At 42.1% G+C, this 14476-nt stretch overlaps 1 protein-coding gene across 5 annotated transcripts in view; it reads left to right on the top strand.

Annotated features, from left to right (window-relative positions):
• mllt10 (MLLT10 histone lysine methyltransferase DOT1L cofactor) overlaps positions 1 to 14476 on the top strand; it is a 41311-nt gene that overhangs the window by 9108 nt on the left and 17727 nt on the right. For 4 of the 5 annotated variants that reach the window (XM_046370847.1, XM_046370846.1, XM_046370849.1 and 1 more), the window contains 6 exons: positions 11 to 104; positions 3342 to 3431; positions 9565 to 9660; positions 9908 to 10244; positions 11106 to 11324; positions 12892 to 13386. In XM_046370847.1, coding sequence (XP_046226803.1) covers positions 11 to 104; positions 3342 to 3431; positions 9565 to 9660; positions 9908 to 10244; positions 11106 to 11324; positions 12892 to 13386 — 1331 coding nt within the window. The remainder of the gene's footprint in view (positions 1 to 10; positions 105 to 3341; positions 3432 to 9564; positions 9661 to 9907; positions 10245 to 11105; positions 11325 to 12891; positions 13387 to 14476) is intronic. The other variant, XM_046370850.1, reaches the window with a different exon arrangement.

Below are 14476 nucleotides of genomic sequence, written 5' to 3'. Positions count from 1 at the left end.
TCTGCCGCAGTGCCCAGTTTGCGGGGTTGTTATGTGAGGAACAAGGATCGGACGCAGACAATGTCAAGTACTGTGGATATTGCAAATACCACCACAGCAAGTTGGTAAGTGTCCTCATATTTTTGTCATATTCCACAGATAGCATGCCGATTTATGGTCTAAACAACAACTTCTCACATCACTAATTCTTCCCAACTGAATAACATATTTGCAGCTTTGACCCATTTTCTGCACGTGTAAGCGCAGATCAGGTTTGTTTTATATTTTGATTTGATGTTCCATTTCAGATAATTAATTGTTCATCGTAGCAGTTAACTGAGGAGCAAGCTTGTGTTTTTGTAAATGTGATGGTATAAGCATATTATTAGACAGGTGTTCACAGTTTAGACATACTCTGTATTGATCTGACTTTTATTTAAATATGAAACCACGCTGTCATTGACAGTGTTTGTTGCATGAGATGATTACGTATATGCAGTGTCTGTCAACATTTTGAATCAGGATCCGTGCATTTTTAGTTCCGCTAACTGCAAGCACGGATGACTATATAAACTCACTCATATTACACACATACATTTCATCTTGTGAATGACTTTGCACCTCTCAGCTGCCTGCCGAGACCTACCATCATTTCTTCTTTGTCTTTTTGTTCTGTCTCTACCTCCCTCAGGCCCTCTCATTCTTGTCTTTCTCCTCAGTTACCTCCACCTCTCCATCCTTTTTTCCAATCTTTCCTCTGTCATCGGTTTCCTGCTTGACCCTTCAGCCAGGTTCCCCCCTTTCCCTCTATGTATCTTTCTTCCCCATATGCTTCCTGTCACTGGGCGATTGATCCCACCCCCCCACTGCCTACCTCTTCTCTGCCTGTCCTTTATCCTCCATCTACCCATTTATATCTACTTCTTTTTCTCCTCCCTTCCTGATCCTCTAATCTCTCTAACAGTGGCCCATCGGCCCCTCCACTCCCTTGTGTGTTGGTGCTAAGCCAAAAGTGGGCACAGTGGGTTGGATTTGCAGGTGCTGCATCTGGTCTTTTGGAGCCTTGATTTTAGTGCAAGGTCAAAAAAGGCTAATAAAGGCTTAATTGTTATTTATGTATTCCTTGGACAGAGTCATTTCAGGGTTTTTATTCCTTAGGTTTCCAACTGATGTGCCCTATCAGTTAGCATTTATTATTTGGTCACCAAGTAGTGGTTGTGTTTGTGCTGCTTTGCTTAAATCGGACATGTGATTTAAATAAAAAGTTGCAGTTTAGTCAGTTTAGTGCTATTAGAAAAACCCTTTTGTAGACACTATAGGAATATAAAGTACAGTGATGAATATGATTTAAAAGAAAACAAACAAACAAAACAAAAAACAGAAAACCGGTCTCACTTCAAAGGGACAGATTACTGATATCTTGTCCTTGATCACAGTCCTGCCTCTTCTTTTGTAGTTGGTTAGCACTGACTATGCAGCCAGTATAATGCAGACCTGATAGGTGGTTAGCTTGCCATTGTCCAACAAAATACGATCAGATAAGAAGAACAACAGAAGATCAACACACAAGTCCAACAGCTTGATATGCAGAGGAAATGGAGACGTCCTGTTGTGGTCTAGATGATGTTCCACCTCTCCAGTAGCAGGTTACATGTTTATTACAAGTTGTAAACATCTGCATTTTCACACCTGTCAGGTGACTGACCGTGTCTGTCACCTAAATATGAAAGCCGGGAACCTGACTTTACCATCATGATTTCTGGAACAGTGTTATTGGGGAAACACAAGACAGGCTTTATCGTGACTACGTACACACACACACACACACGACATGTTGCAATGTTAACAAATGCTGATGGAAAGACTCGTGCTGTTATATTGATCGTGTATGAATGGCTTTGGATGCTGGGGACATAATGTCATTAAGCTTGGATTGTATGGATGACAGGAATGTACGAGGGGGAATCAATGATGAGAAAAGCAATGTTGTTAGCAGAGTGGGCTTCATAAAATACCACTTGATGGATGTTTACGGCATGTTAGCAACATATGGTATTAGACTGGACTCAGCCAGTATCCAGATCTAATTTCAAACTTAGATTATCCTTGTTTAGTCTGGCCTACAGTGTAATTTCTCTTTGGACAGATTTCATCAGGTTTATGTAGGATTAATTTTCTCCCATTTCTAAGGTGAGTAAATTCACTCATTGATGCGTAGGCTTTATTTTTCCATCGTCTAAACTTAGCTGCATTTGTTTTCAAGCATCCTCCTCCTTGCGGTAATTGGCAAACCGTGTTGCATAACTTTCACTTGCTGTTCTTCCACAACAACAGGTCTTCAGCAGTAAAAACATTTTTATTGTGGCAGTTAAGTGGTTTGATTTAAACTGTAACAAAGCAGAAAATCTGTCCCTGAAAAACATGCAGAGAAATCTTGCTGGCAAGTTCATATAAAATTCTTTTTTCTCTTTTTTTTTTTTTTTTTAAGGGAAAACTGCTAAGGTTGAATGATCATCTGGTGTTTTAAGAAGAGGTTTTTAGTGTTTTTGAGTTGGAGCAGTAAATTCTGAGCTCTCGTGTGTGTTAACTTACAGTATGTCAGCATGAATACCCAGATTTAGACTTTAAAGGGGAAGAGGTTGCCATGTGCCTCAGACGATGAGATGTATGTGAGGCCAGAAGAGGATCATGGTGCACCGGTTTGCCTCAGAGAGAATCGGTTTTTACATGAAATGCCAAAAGAAGCACAGTGTCTGGTCATAGATCTGCACTTCTGAATAGAGACTGGATAAACAAAAGCCTTGATCTATGCCTGGAGGTAATATGGCTGTAATTTAAGGATACAGTTGTTTATCACCATGGCAACAGATACTATGAGAATGAGCAAGCTGGCTTGGGCTGAGATCGATAACCAAGACCTCTCAAAAGTGTCCCATGATGCCTCTTTAGATCCTGGTTTTGGCAAAGGAGCTTTAAAACAAAACAGAACTTATGGATATGTGGGATTTCACTGCTGCCCTCAATCCTGTTTTTTTTCTCTGATTTGTAGTACTGATGGTTGTTCTACACTTCAATGACTTTCCCTCATGTTTGAGTTAAAAAAAGGATTGTCATTTTCTACACTATAATGTATTTATATTTGAAATGCCTGCTGCCACCATTCATCAGTGACTGTAATCAGTGGTTGTGACAATGTTTTTGACTGTTTTTGAATTTTTAGTTATCTTTGAGTTCAGTCAGCCTGTTTATAGTTTTAAGTTTTGTTTATTTTTTTATACCATAGAGTGCCTTTTTTTGGTTTATTTTAGCCTTTTTATCTTTGGACTTCATCCAGTAACTTGGAGTTCCTCTTTACTTTTTAGCGAAGGAGCAGGGGCCGTGGTAGTAGGTCTCAAAGCTTAAGTGACTCTTCCACTCAGTGTATGGATAGACCCCCAGACGAGGACAAGAAGGTAAGACAGCCCTCAGACCTTACCCTCTCTATTCCTTCAACCCACGCCTGTGACTCCCATCAGAAACATACGCCCTCACTGTCACATGCTCACACGGTGGAGGGACAGGCAAATATGTGTAGTAAAATCACAGCTCCGTAATCTTTTTTTTTTGGGCTCTTACGGTGATTCGATAATGAGCATTTATGGGCAAAGTCTTTGACTATAGTGGCAGGACATCATTTATGACAAGTGGAGTCTCAAAAGATATATGTTAGCTTAAGTTACTGAGGCAAATAAAAAAAAAGAAAGAAATGGTGGTTTTGATTACTCTTTGAAAACTCACGAAAAGTTAATAATCAGTCTTCCTCAGCTCATGAATGTCACTACTAAGTCAGTTGACTTTGGAAAAGTGAGACTGAAATGTCTGGACATGGATGGGTAATCTTGAGAGTAATGTTGATTAATCAGTCGAAAGAAGAAAGTTAATCTCCAGCTGTTTTGGTAATCATTTGTTTTGGTCATTTTTCAATCAAAAAATGTCAAACATTTGCTGGTTCCAGCTTCTTAAGTCTAAGGGTTTACTGCTGTCTTGGTCGATTATGATAGTAAATTCTGGACTGTTGGTTGGACAAAAGAAGGAATTTGAACACATTGCTTTGGGCTCTGGGAAACTGATCGGCATTTCTCACAGTTTGTGATATTTTATAGATGATATGATCAATCTTGGAAATAATCAGGAAGATTAATCATCAGTGATAATAAATCTATTGGTATTTTTAATCTGTCTTTTTGAGGAAATACCTATGCTATAGATGTTCTTGATTTGAGCGTACTATCAGTTGACAGTTGAGTGTAGAAGCATCACCCATCTCAAAACATCAACATGTCCTTCTGATTTCTTAAATAAGGACTTTTAATGTCACACCAATCACTGCAGATTTGATGCGAGCACGACTGCAGCCCCCACATGCCCACCAGTGATCGCAGCCTCAAACGAATGCTTTATTAGTGTGACTTAATCAGTCACAGCTGTTAGCAGGACATGTCATTACAGGCTGTGAAAAATCAGAATTTGCAGGAGGTGTCATGTCATCTGTTCCACTCATTGTTTTCTGTCGTGTACAGAGGACAGGGCCACAGCCGCAGCTGAACTAAAATTACCCTACATAGATAAAAGTATCCAGACGCACCTCTTCATGGGGCCGTTTTTCAGGGCCTGCACTCGGCCCCTGACTTCCAGTGGAGGGAAATCTTCCAACTTTGTGGCAACAGTTTGTTGAAGGCCCTTTTCTATTCCAGCATGACTGTGCCCCAGTGCACAAAGCAAAGCTCCATAAAGACATGGTTGGATGAGTTTGGTGTGGAAGAACTTGACTGGCCCACACAGAGTCCTGACCTCAACCCCATCCAACACCTTTGGGATGAACTGGAACGGAGATTGTGAGCCAGGCCTTTTGGTCCAGTATCAGTGTCTGAGCTCACAAATGCTCTACTTTGTGAATGAGCAAAGATTCCCACAGAAACACTCCAACATGTTGTGGAAAGCCTTCCCAGAAGAGTGGAAGCTGTTATAGCTGCAAAGCTGTCTGTGTGTTTAGAATGACATGTCATTAAAGTCCCTGTTAGTATAATGTTCAGGTGCCCCAATATTTCTGTCTATATAGTTTAACATTCTCAAAAGCAGCATGTTACAGTAGTTGTGGATAATGTTAGATACCCTGTCACTGACTTTTGCAGGCCTATAACAGAGTTTAATAGGTAGGGAGGTAGAGATTTGAACCCACTATAATATACTAAAGCAAGCACGTGGCTGTTCCTTTACAGTTGACCTGTTAAGAGAGAGTGTAGAGTTTTCTGTTCATTGTCACAGATTCTCCCCATCCAGCTCAACATGTGCCCTGTGCGAATGGCACTTTGAAAATGCATTCATCCTCTCTCCTGTTTCAAGTAGAGATTACAGGTTCCAGATATTACTAAACATACTGAGACATGAGCTTTTGTGTGTGAAAATATTTAAGACAAAGGAAACCGGGTCCAGACCACCTGAGAAACAACAAAAGGATCCTCTCTCACCTGCTGTTTCACAAATGTGAATCATGACACAATCTTTATCTGTTAAAAGCAAAACTTTACCAAGCGATCACTGAAGTCGTTTGGTTACTCATTCTTCTAAAAATACTCTTCATCTGTTCCTGATATTTACACTGTCCCATGTAATCCAGCTGCACAGAGCATAATATGTGCGCTAAGTGGTGAGGCAGAATGAATGGATGTATTTTGAAGTCGGCTCTGCTGTTCTGAGATCAGAGGAAGTTGGCACCTTCATCAAGCTTGTTTTTGTTAACTGAATGGGGTGACAAATAATTGCTCCACTGACGAGAAGTTGAATTTATTTTTAAAACTGTGTTTATGCAGAAAGCTAAGTAGAGATTTTTTTTATTGATGCTGTGCTAAAAGTCTTTGATGCTTTTAGTTCACTTTTCCATGAAAGAGCTCAGTAGATTTTTCATTCTGGTTCACTCATAAAGTAATTAGTGGTATCCATATTTAGCATTTAATATGTTATGTGGCATTTAATCTGTCTGCTTTTTTTTGTTGTGTCAAACAAGGCCAGTTCAGTGTGTGTGTGTGTGTGTGTGTGTGTATGTGTGTGCGCGCGCACGCGCTGTTGAGCTCCACTGCCCTGGCCTTTGTTAATACTACCTTATTTGCATCAGTTAGAATACCCTCTCTCTCTCTCTCTCTCTCTCTCTCTCTCTCTCTTTTTCTTCATCTCCATCCACATTCCAGGGTCAGAGATCAGTAGGCTCAGATTTGTGTGTGTGTGTGTGTGTGTCCACACATGCATCTGTTATGTGGTTTGGAGGCTCAGATCTAATACCCACCTCATGTTAGTCCCTGCAGTCAAACTAGAGCAGGGGCTAACAGATCCCCCACACTGGCTGCTCAGAAAGGGCCTGCAGGAAATGCACACACACACACACACACACACATTCATCCATACATACATACACACACAATGGCTGGTCAGAAATCCTACAGGAAACTGCACAGGGGAATTCCTGCCAGACCAGGGCGGATTATTTTCCCCCTTACTTCCTGTTCCTCCTCCTCGCCATTGCCCCTCCCCCCTCCTGTCTTCTCTCACCTCTTCTCAGAGCCCCTCGCTTGTGTGTCTGCACCCTCTCATCTTCCTCCTGAGGCCACTGCGTTGATTTGTACTTGTGAAGCCTTTAAAATACGTCCGATATTCATTTAACACACAATTCTTGATCCTTGCATCATTGGTACAGGACTTTCATTTGTTATATAACAAAGCTAAGTTTAATGAATTTAAATTTCTTGTCTATGATCATTACAGCAAGGAAAAGGTACCACAAGCTTAATTACATTGTGCTGTTCCAAGGGCAGTTTGATTTAATTTAGTGACTAAAGAATTAATTGAGTTGACAGAAAATAATTGACCTTCAGTTTAGATAAAAAATGCTAAAACCCCATCTGGTTCCAACCTCTTAAATGTGACGAGTTGCTACATTTCTCTGTTGTTTTTTATTTTAATTTCAATATTTTTGGATGATTTGTCTGGAGGGATTAGCAATTTGAACATTCTGAGAGTTATTTATGGGTATTGCTCATTATATTCTGTTAATCTATTGACAGATTGAATAAAAACGATCAATTACAAAATGATGAAACGATCAAGGTTAAAAAAAAAGTCACATAAATTGATCATTAATCATCACAGACCTAACTGAATGCATGTAGTTTAAGTGATCAGATGCAAAAATACATTGTGAAAGGACAGTTATAAAGAGTAGTCTTCATCTCCTGGAAAGTGTCCCACTTTTAGCGCCCTGTAATCAGCATTCGACATAGACGGAGAGGATTTTAGCCCACTGTTGTAGTGCTCAGGAGTTTGTTGATAAATAGACGTGGCCCCCTGTCCTCTGCCACCACTTGTATTTACCCCACACAGTCTCAAAGAGCACTCGGACATGTCAAATGATCAGGCTGCTAATGGTCAGCAGCAGAAAAAGAGGGGAAAGGACACGCTGAAAGGCTTTGTCTCTGCCTGTATAATCAATTGACCTGATTGATAAGGGTGTGTCAGGGTTACATTGTATGTGTGTTATGTTTCCCACGCCCAGTGCTCTGGGTTTTTCTGTGTGTGTGTGTGTGTGTGTGTGTGTGTGTGTTATCCGACCCTCTCAGCTCAGCCTCTGTCCATCGACACCTTCCTCTGGAATGTTAATGAAAAACAACAAGGGAATCCCAAAGAATTTACCTCTCTGTGTCTCACTCTCTTCAGTATCATCTCCTCTCTCCTTTTGTTGGTGTTGTTTAGATTAACCGTCTCGCTTTTTGTTGTCTGCTTTCTGTTGGCAATTTGCAAGGTGTGCACTTCTGTTTAAAGTTGCTATAGTTAGTTCAGAAGTCGACCAATGGGAAATTTGGGCTACTCCCTAAAAGTTGAATGATTGAGTCATGACACGGGAAGACTTTGATTCCACTTGCGTTTTATCAGCTGAATTACTACAGTTGTGCTTCATTGTACTCAGAGCAGCGTGGGGCCAACAACATGGCAAGCTGTAGACCGAAAAGCCTGATTTGTTGAGAGCCTTTCTGAGAAAAAATACAAACAAATATGGTTAGCATTTGACTAATTTGTCAAGCAGACCGTTTCAGTCCCATTAATGTGACAATTTCCGATTTCTTTTTTTTTTTTTTTTAATTACCGGTAATTGATTATCTTTGGGTTATCGACTGCTAGTTTAACAAAGTAAATTTAAAGACTACCTTGTGCTTTTGCATTTTTCGCTGTTATCCCACATTGTATGGACTAAACTGTTGATTAATTGAAAAGGTGATCCCCAGAGGTTAAAACCCCTTAACAAACAGCAACCCTTCAGTCATTACAGACCTGTGCTGTGCAGTCAAACACTGTTCAGATTCGCACAACCCCCTTTTAAATTCTCAAGAACCCCAATGTTTCCAACGATAGGAATAATGTCAGCTTTTTTGGGACAGTGTGTATAAAATGAACAAACTTATACAGAATATGTATGATATCGTCAGCCAGCGTTGAATAAATTGTTACAACAACTTTAATGCTACAACGCGGAAAACAAAAATGGTAAAAATAGTTGTCGATTGCTGCCTTAGTTTCAAGTTATGCCCAGAAAAGCTCACGCAAACAGAACTGTAAACCCCAGAGCTTTAGCGGAAGCCAGTCGGCTGAGAGGTTGCAGTCTATCTCCTGATTTGGCTGGTGATGTCTGTTAACTGCCAGTCATAGAGGAAGTCTGGCTAAACTGTCACAAACCACCATGCAGTCGCTTCTCAACAAGACCCTGGGAGGGCGGAGAAGAAGGGGGGACGGGCGGTTTCGGGTGTTTCAGAGTTGTCATGACACTGAGCATTACAAGCATGTTGAGCCCCCGTGGCTTCTCTCAAAATCACTGCATATTTTCAACGCTCCTTCAGGAGTTCATCTGTATGTGTGGATGTGTGCCTGCACGCGTGTGTGCACGTAAAAATGTATTTTAGTGTATGTACAGGGAGGTGTCGGAGTGCAGAGCGTGCACGTGAGGTGTAAATGCGTTGGCAACCGGTCGCCACATCAGGGAGTGCGGCACGTGCGACAGCGAGGGTGTAAATTGAGCTGTGATCGTCCAAGAAGCAGGATATGATTGGATGAAGCATCAAGACCTTGTGCGCTTTGGCGTGAGGCACTTAGACACACTCTGATCTAAACTGCAGTGTGCTGATTTGCCTCCTGCTCTGTTTTTATCTCCCTTCCATCACTCTCTTTGTGGATCTCCAAGCTTTCATCTCAGACTCAGCCTTTGAAATGCAATACTCTTCTCTTTCTGTCAGCCACACATTCCCCTCTCCTGTGCTTATATCCAAATAACTCCTTCAGTTGTTTTATTTTCAACATCTCTTTGGCTGTAATCTTCCACAGAACACTTGCGGTGCTCCAGTATGTCTCCACATTCAGTATTTTTCCCAGTGTTCTTAAAATGTAATGAAAATGATGCTATTAAATAGGAGGCCTGTTTGTCTCTCTGTGTCTCTTTCTGGTTTCTCATATTTAAAGCAGTTTCCCTCATGTGTTTCTCCCCTTTTTTCCCCTCCTCTCCATGCTTAGAAACACAAAGAGCGGGACAGGCACAAACCCAAACACAAGAAGACTATGGACATGTCGCCCTCCCTCGTCCTTCCAAACATCATGGTCCCAGACAAGGTGAGGGCACTCTTTCACTCCTTTTTCCTTTGTTCTGGTCAGTTGTGACAAAGGTAGTTAAACATTACAGCAGAGATGGCTGAACCATCTAAACCTTGATTAACCTTTTTTGCTCTTCTTCTTTATCTCTCACACATCCTGATCTCCCACTCTTGTCCGTTATCAACTGGCTTTGTTTTGATTTTTTTTTTTTTCCCTGACCTTGTCCTCCCTTTTCATTAAACCATGAATCTGTTCTATCCTCCAGACCTACAACAGCAGCAGCTCAGGGGGGGGAGTCACCTCTCTGCCGACACCCTCACAGAAACGACTGGACGACGGCAGCGCCCGTTTCACCAACGCCAACTTTCAGGAAGTGTCGTCTGCTCACTCCGGCAGCAGTTCCAAAGACGGCTTGGCTGCAGACGCTGGGAAGGCATCGTCTGAGGTGAAGAACAAGAAGAACAGTGGCGGAAGTCATGCGGTGGGACAGCGGGGCGGCCGCAAGTCTCTCACCTCCTCAGGGAAGCCCCTCCCTTCCACCGTGGTCACCATGGCAACCTCCTCCACATCTGCCTCTGCTTCCACTGGGCCTTTCCACCAAGGTGAATTGATGGCTACAAAATGGTCGTGCATGTTCGTTCTCCCACAGCTGGGAATTAACCCTGCATTAGAACAATGGAAACTCAGTGAGATCCACTTCCTCCTCTGCCCATATGTCCAAAAGACTAAAAGTGCAGCACAATTGCAATTATAGAAATGTTGCTAAAACTCAAATAAGAGTGTGATTCATGTTTTTTATGTGTGTGCATTTATGTGTGCTGTGACATTTTCTGGAGTTTGGCCAGATACCAAACTTGAGTGTGTAGCTGTGATAACAAGGTTTCATCTTGACTGGACTCTGGCTCCTAATCGGGGGCCCCGTCTGGGAAAAGACCAACACACACACACACACACACACACACTCCTAAAGAAAGAATGAACATGGGGAAGTCATCTGAAAGGAGTCTCACACTGAGCTCTATCAGAACCTTGAAGCCCTTGACAGGTGTGTTCCTTTGTCTGTGTCTAGCAGAGGAATGGTGTGTGTTTGAGTGTATCCATCCATTTGTGTGCTTTCAAGGCAGCTGGTTTGTTAATGGGAGGACTACATGATGAGGGAGGGCTGACTGTACAGCAGATAGAGAGCGGGAGAGCAGATAAATTGCTTATTTTGGTTATCGTGTTTCTGCTGCTCCCTTGATGATGGAAAGGGGAGATGTTCGGAAACTTTTGCAGCTGTAATGTCTGTGTTATTTCTCTCCTGCTCTCACTGTTGGTCTCTCTCTCTCTCTCTCTCTCTCTCTCTCTCTCTCTCTCTCTCTCTCTCTCTCTCATCTCACATGTCATTCCTGTCTATCTTCACTTCTGTCTTTCTCTTTTTTTTTGCATTGCCTTTATTTTCCACCTGCCTTAATTCCTTCCAGGCCTCCTGTTGACCAGTGCCAGCAAGATGCCTTCTGTTCCTTCCTCCTCAGACTTCCTCAGCTTCTCAGATTCATCGTTGCGTCCAGGAAGCGGGACTACATTCTCCTCGCCGCCATCTTTTAGCAGCTGCCTTCTGAAGCCAAGCTCGGAGGGCGGAGCTTCAGAGGGAACTACGACACTCTTCGGGTCTCTGATGTCTGCCACCACAGCTTCTGCAGGTACCAGACATTTATTTACCTCCAGTCGCTCATAGTTTTATTAAAATATATTTTTGTTTCTTGCATATTAGTTGTTTTACCTTGGTCTTATTACTACCCAATATTGACACAAAAATCAGAATATCCTGACCTCCAGTACCTCTTGAAAGTACTGAAGTGTCATGGAAACAGTATGAAATTGAGTCTTTTAATCATTTTTAATAACTTTTTCCATTAAACTGGTTTACCGAACAAAATACGACTGTTATTCATAAAGCCTGTCAATACTCTGGCAGTCTAATAATATAAAAGTAAGACATTCTTAAAATTAGATAAAAATAAACATTCTCTCTTATAGATACAAAATAAAATAAATACTAAGTTGCAGCATTTAGAAAATTCTGACGTTAGTGTCTTTCAGCTTCACAGTAAGACTGCAACATAAATATTCTCTCAAATAAATAAATGAAAATGAAAGCAAATATCCATTAAGATGCAGTGTTTCACATTAATGCTAAATAATATAATTATTCTTTGAATTAATAAATAAAAAACATTAGAACAAATATCTATTAAGGTGCAACATTTAGAAACTCAACTGTACTTGAACTGTACTGTGCTTGGCTTCGCTTTCAGCTAAACATTAGGATAGCAACAGTCCCAGCCTGTAGTGAGATTCATTGTTTTCATTCATGGTTGTTTCATGTTTGTTTGTTCAGAATAATTAAAATGTTTGCAGAAAGGGCAGGTCTGCTGGCGCTAATAAAGTGAGGAGGTAGCAGACAAAGTCAGGTAGCACCTAGCTGACAAGAAGCTGTGAAGATGTTTGAGCTCACTGTTACTCCAGCATGCAAGTGAGCTGGAACCCACTGAAGTGCAGTCCGCTGCCATGTGTGAGGTTACCTCTTCCTTCAGTAGCTGCAAAGGAGGCTTGTTTTCTTGCCTCACCTGACAGCTCGGGCATGACTGACTTTTTGATAGGAGGAGATGCTCTGGATTCCTCTGGGGACGACATGACTCCTGTTGTCTCAGTTGCTTTACCCTGCAGATGTAAATGACAAAAATAATGTGATATTTTAAATGAGTTTTGTCTATGGACCTGTGGGCCTAAAATGTTCTTGTTGGTAATACATGTTTTATGTGTGTTAGTGGAGTCAGTTTAATTTAAACTTTGCTGCATTCACCAGTTACAATTATATGTGTTGTTTTTTTTCTTTTTTTTTTATATCCTCAAGCAGAAAAGGGGATAGCAGCTTCTTCTGTAACTGACTTGGTTAAATGTACATATGATATTGCCCATGCGTGTTGTCCTGCATTCATTCAGTTCTTTGCCGAGCCAAAAAGCCTATACCAGATGTTTTTAGGACAAATGCGTGTTCTGTTGTATCCTTGTCAGTTGAGAAAGTAACCAGTAGATTAATTAATAATGAAACTAATCTTTAGATGCAGCCCTGAATGATAACGCAGGACGTGTTTTGTTCTTAAAGTAGATTCTTTGGTCGACCTCAGGTGGACAGACCACAACATAACACGAAGAGGCCACAGGCTTCATGCATGAATATTCAGTTCTGCTTTCTTATCATTTCAGTGGGCGGGAAGCTGTATGAGAATTCCCACAGTCACGCAGCCAGTGAGACGACAAGCCTCGGTGGGTCCGCTGGCTACAAACGGCCCCAGCCCTCCAGCTCAGGGCCGGGGATCGGAGGAGCAGCAGCAGGAGGAGGGGAAGATGGGGGGAAGAAGAAAAAGAAAGGCAACTGGCGAAACAGATTTGGACCTTGCTTCACCACAGATGTGAAGCCTTCAGAGCCTGCTCCCTCCCTGACTGTCTCCACCTCCTCCACGGCCAGCACCTCCTCCTCCTCCACTGCCTCCCTGTCTTCCTCCTCCTCATCTTCGGTGCTCTCAGGCCGGCAGGGCTTAGTATCCAGCAGTGGATTAGGAGTGGGAGTTGGGGGAGGAGGGGGAGGAGTAGAGAGGGGGCTGGGGGTCATGGGTGTCAGCAGTGGGATTCAAAAATCCCCGTCACTCCTCAGGAATGGAAGTCTACAAACCAACAGTGGCTCCGCCCCTTCTGGGCCAGGTGAGAAGGACACAACAGGTTAACACCCAGAACACACAGCAGTGTCTCATTTTGAACGCTCAGATCTCCCAAAGAGAAATACTCTCTCCGGTCCCTCGGGCTGTCAATGTCACCTGCATTTAGAAGATTGCTGTAGTCAAAAGACAGAAATTATGAAATTGTTGTTGGCAGCTAAAATGAGGAAACGGGCTGGTTTAATTCAAGACTTCTCAGCAGATTAGGGCCTGTTAGACAAGCAAGTTGGGTCTCATTGTGCTCACTATAGTGTCCCCAAAGTGATTAAAAGGGATGTGGCTCATGTGTGGTTGTTGAGCTAGCAGTTTTGTGGAGCTTTCTTTCCATTTGCCAAAATGCTGATGAATGAAACGGTAAATGTTCATGCCTCAGTGCAGCAAAATGTTCATGTCACCACTCACAAATGGCTGGGATTTAACACACCTTTGTGCATGTGTGTGTATGTTAGAGAGCAGGTCTGCATGTTATTTGCTAACACACACACACACACACACACACACACACAGAAGTAGTCTGTGTGATTTTTTTTTTTCATCGTTTTCTGTTGCTTGGCAACTGTCTTTATGCTTTGGAGTTCCCCTCTGCTGATGGAAATGGCTCCGCACAGCCCACACATCCCACATCTCCCCTTTCTTCCAGAATTACCTGCCATTTGTTTCTCTCAGCTGCTCTCTCTTACCTGCTCGCTCCTCAAATCCTCGTCCTCACCTGTTGATGCGTCAGTGCAGTCGATGGACTACGTGTGTTTGCAAACCCAAATTGAAATAAAGAAAACAGACACTGTCAGATGACCTGACACTTATAACAGTGTATGCAGAAGGCCCTAGTTTTGAATAATCCTTATTCTAAATTAGTAAAATGAAAATATTTTTCACTTGTACTACTGTTTCTTAAGGGATCTAGTGAAGTTATGTTTGTCCTTAGGCCTCAAAATCTGTAATAAATGTAAGACAAACCAGTCAGTGCCAGATTGATGGGAGTATCTGTAGAATTCAGTGAATATCAGTGTAGTATCTTGCTTTTCTCTCATAGCAGTAAAGAAGTACAGTAGTGTTTGATAGTGTAGCCATCTTTA

Source organism: Scatophagus argus, chromosome 18, assembly GCF_020382885.2.
Source record: "Scatophagus argus isolate fScaArg1 chromosome 18, fScaArg1.pri, whole genome shotgun sequence".
Taxonomy (NCBI): Eukaryota; Metazoa; Chordata; class Actinopteri; family Scatophagidae; genus Scatophagus; species Scatophagus argus.
This window is presented reverse-complemented; position numbering and strand designations above follow the sequence as displayed.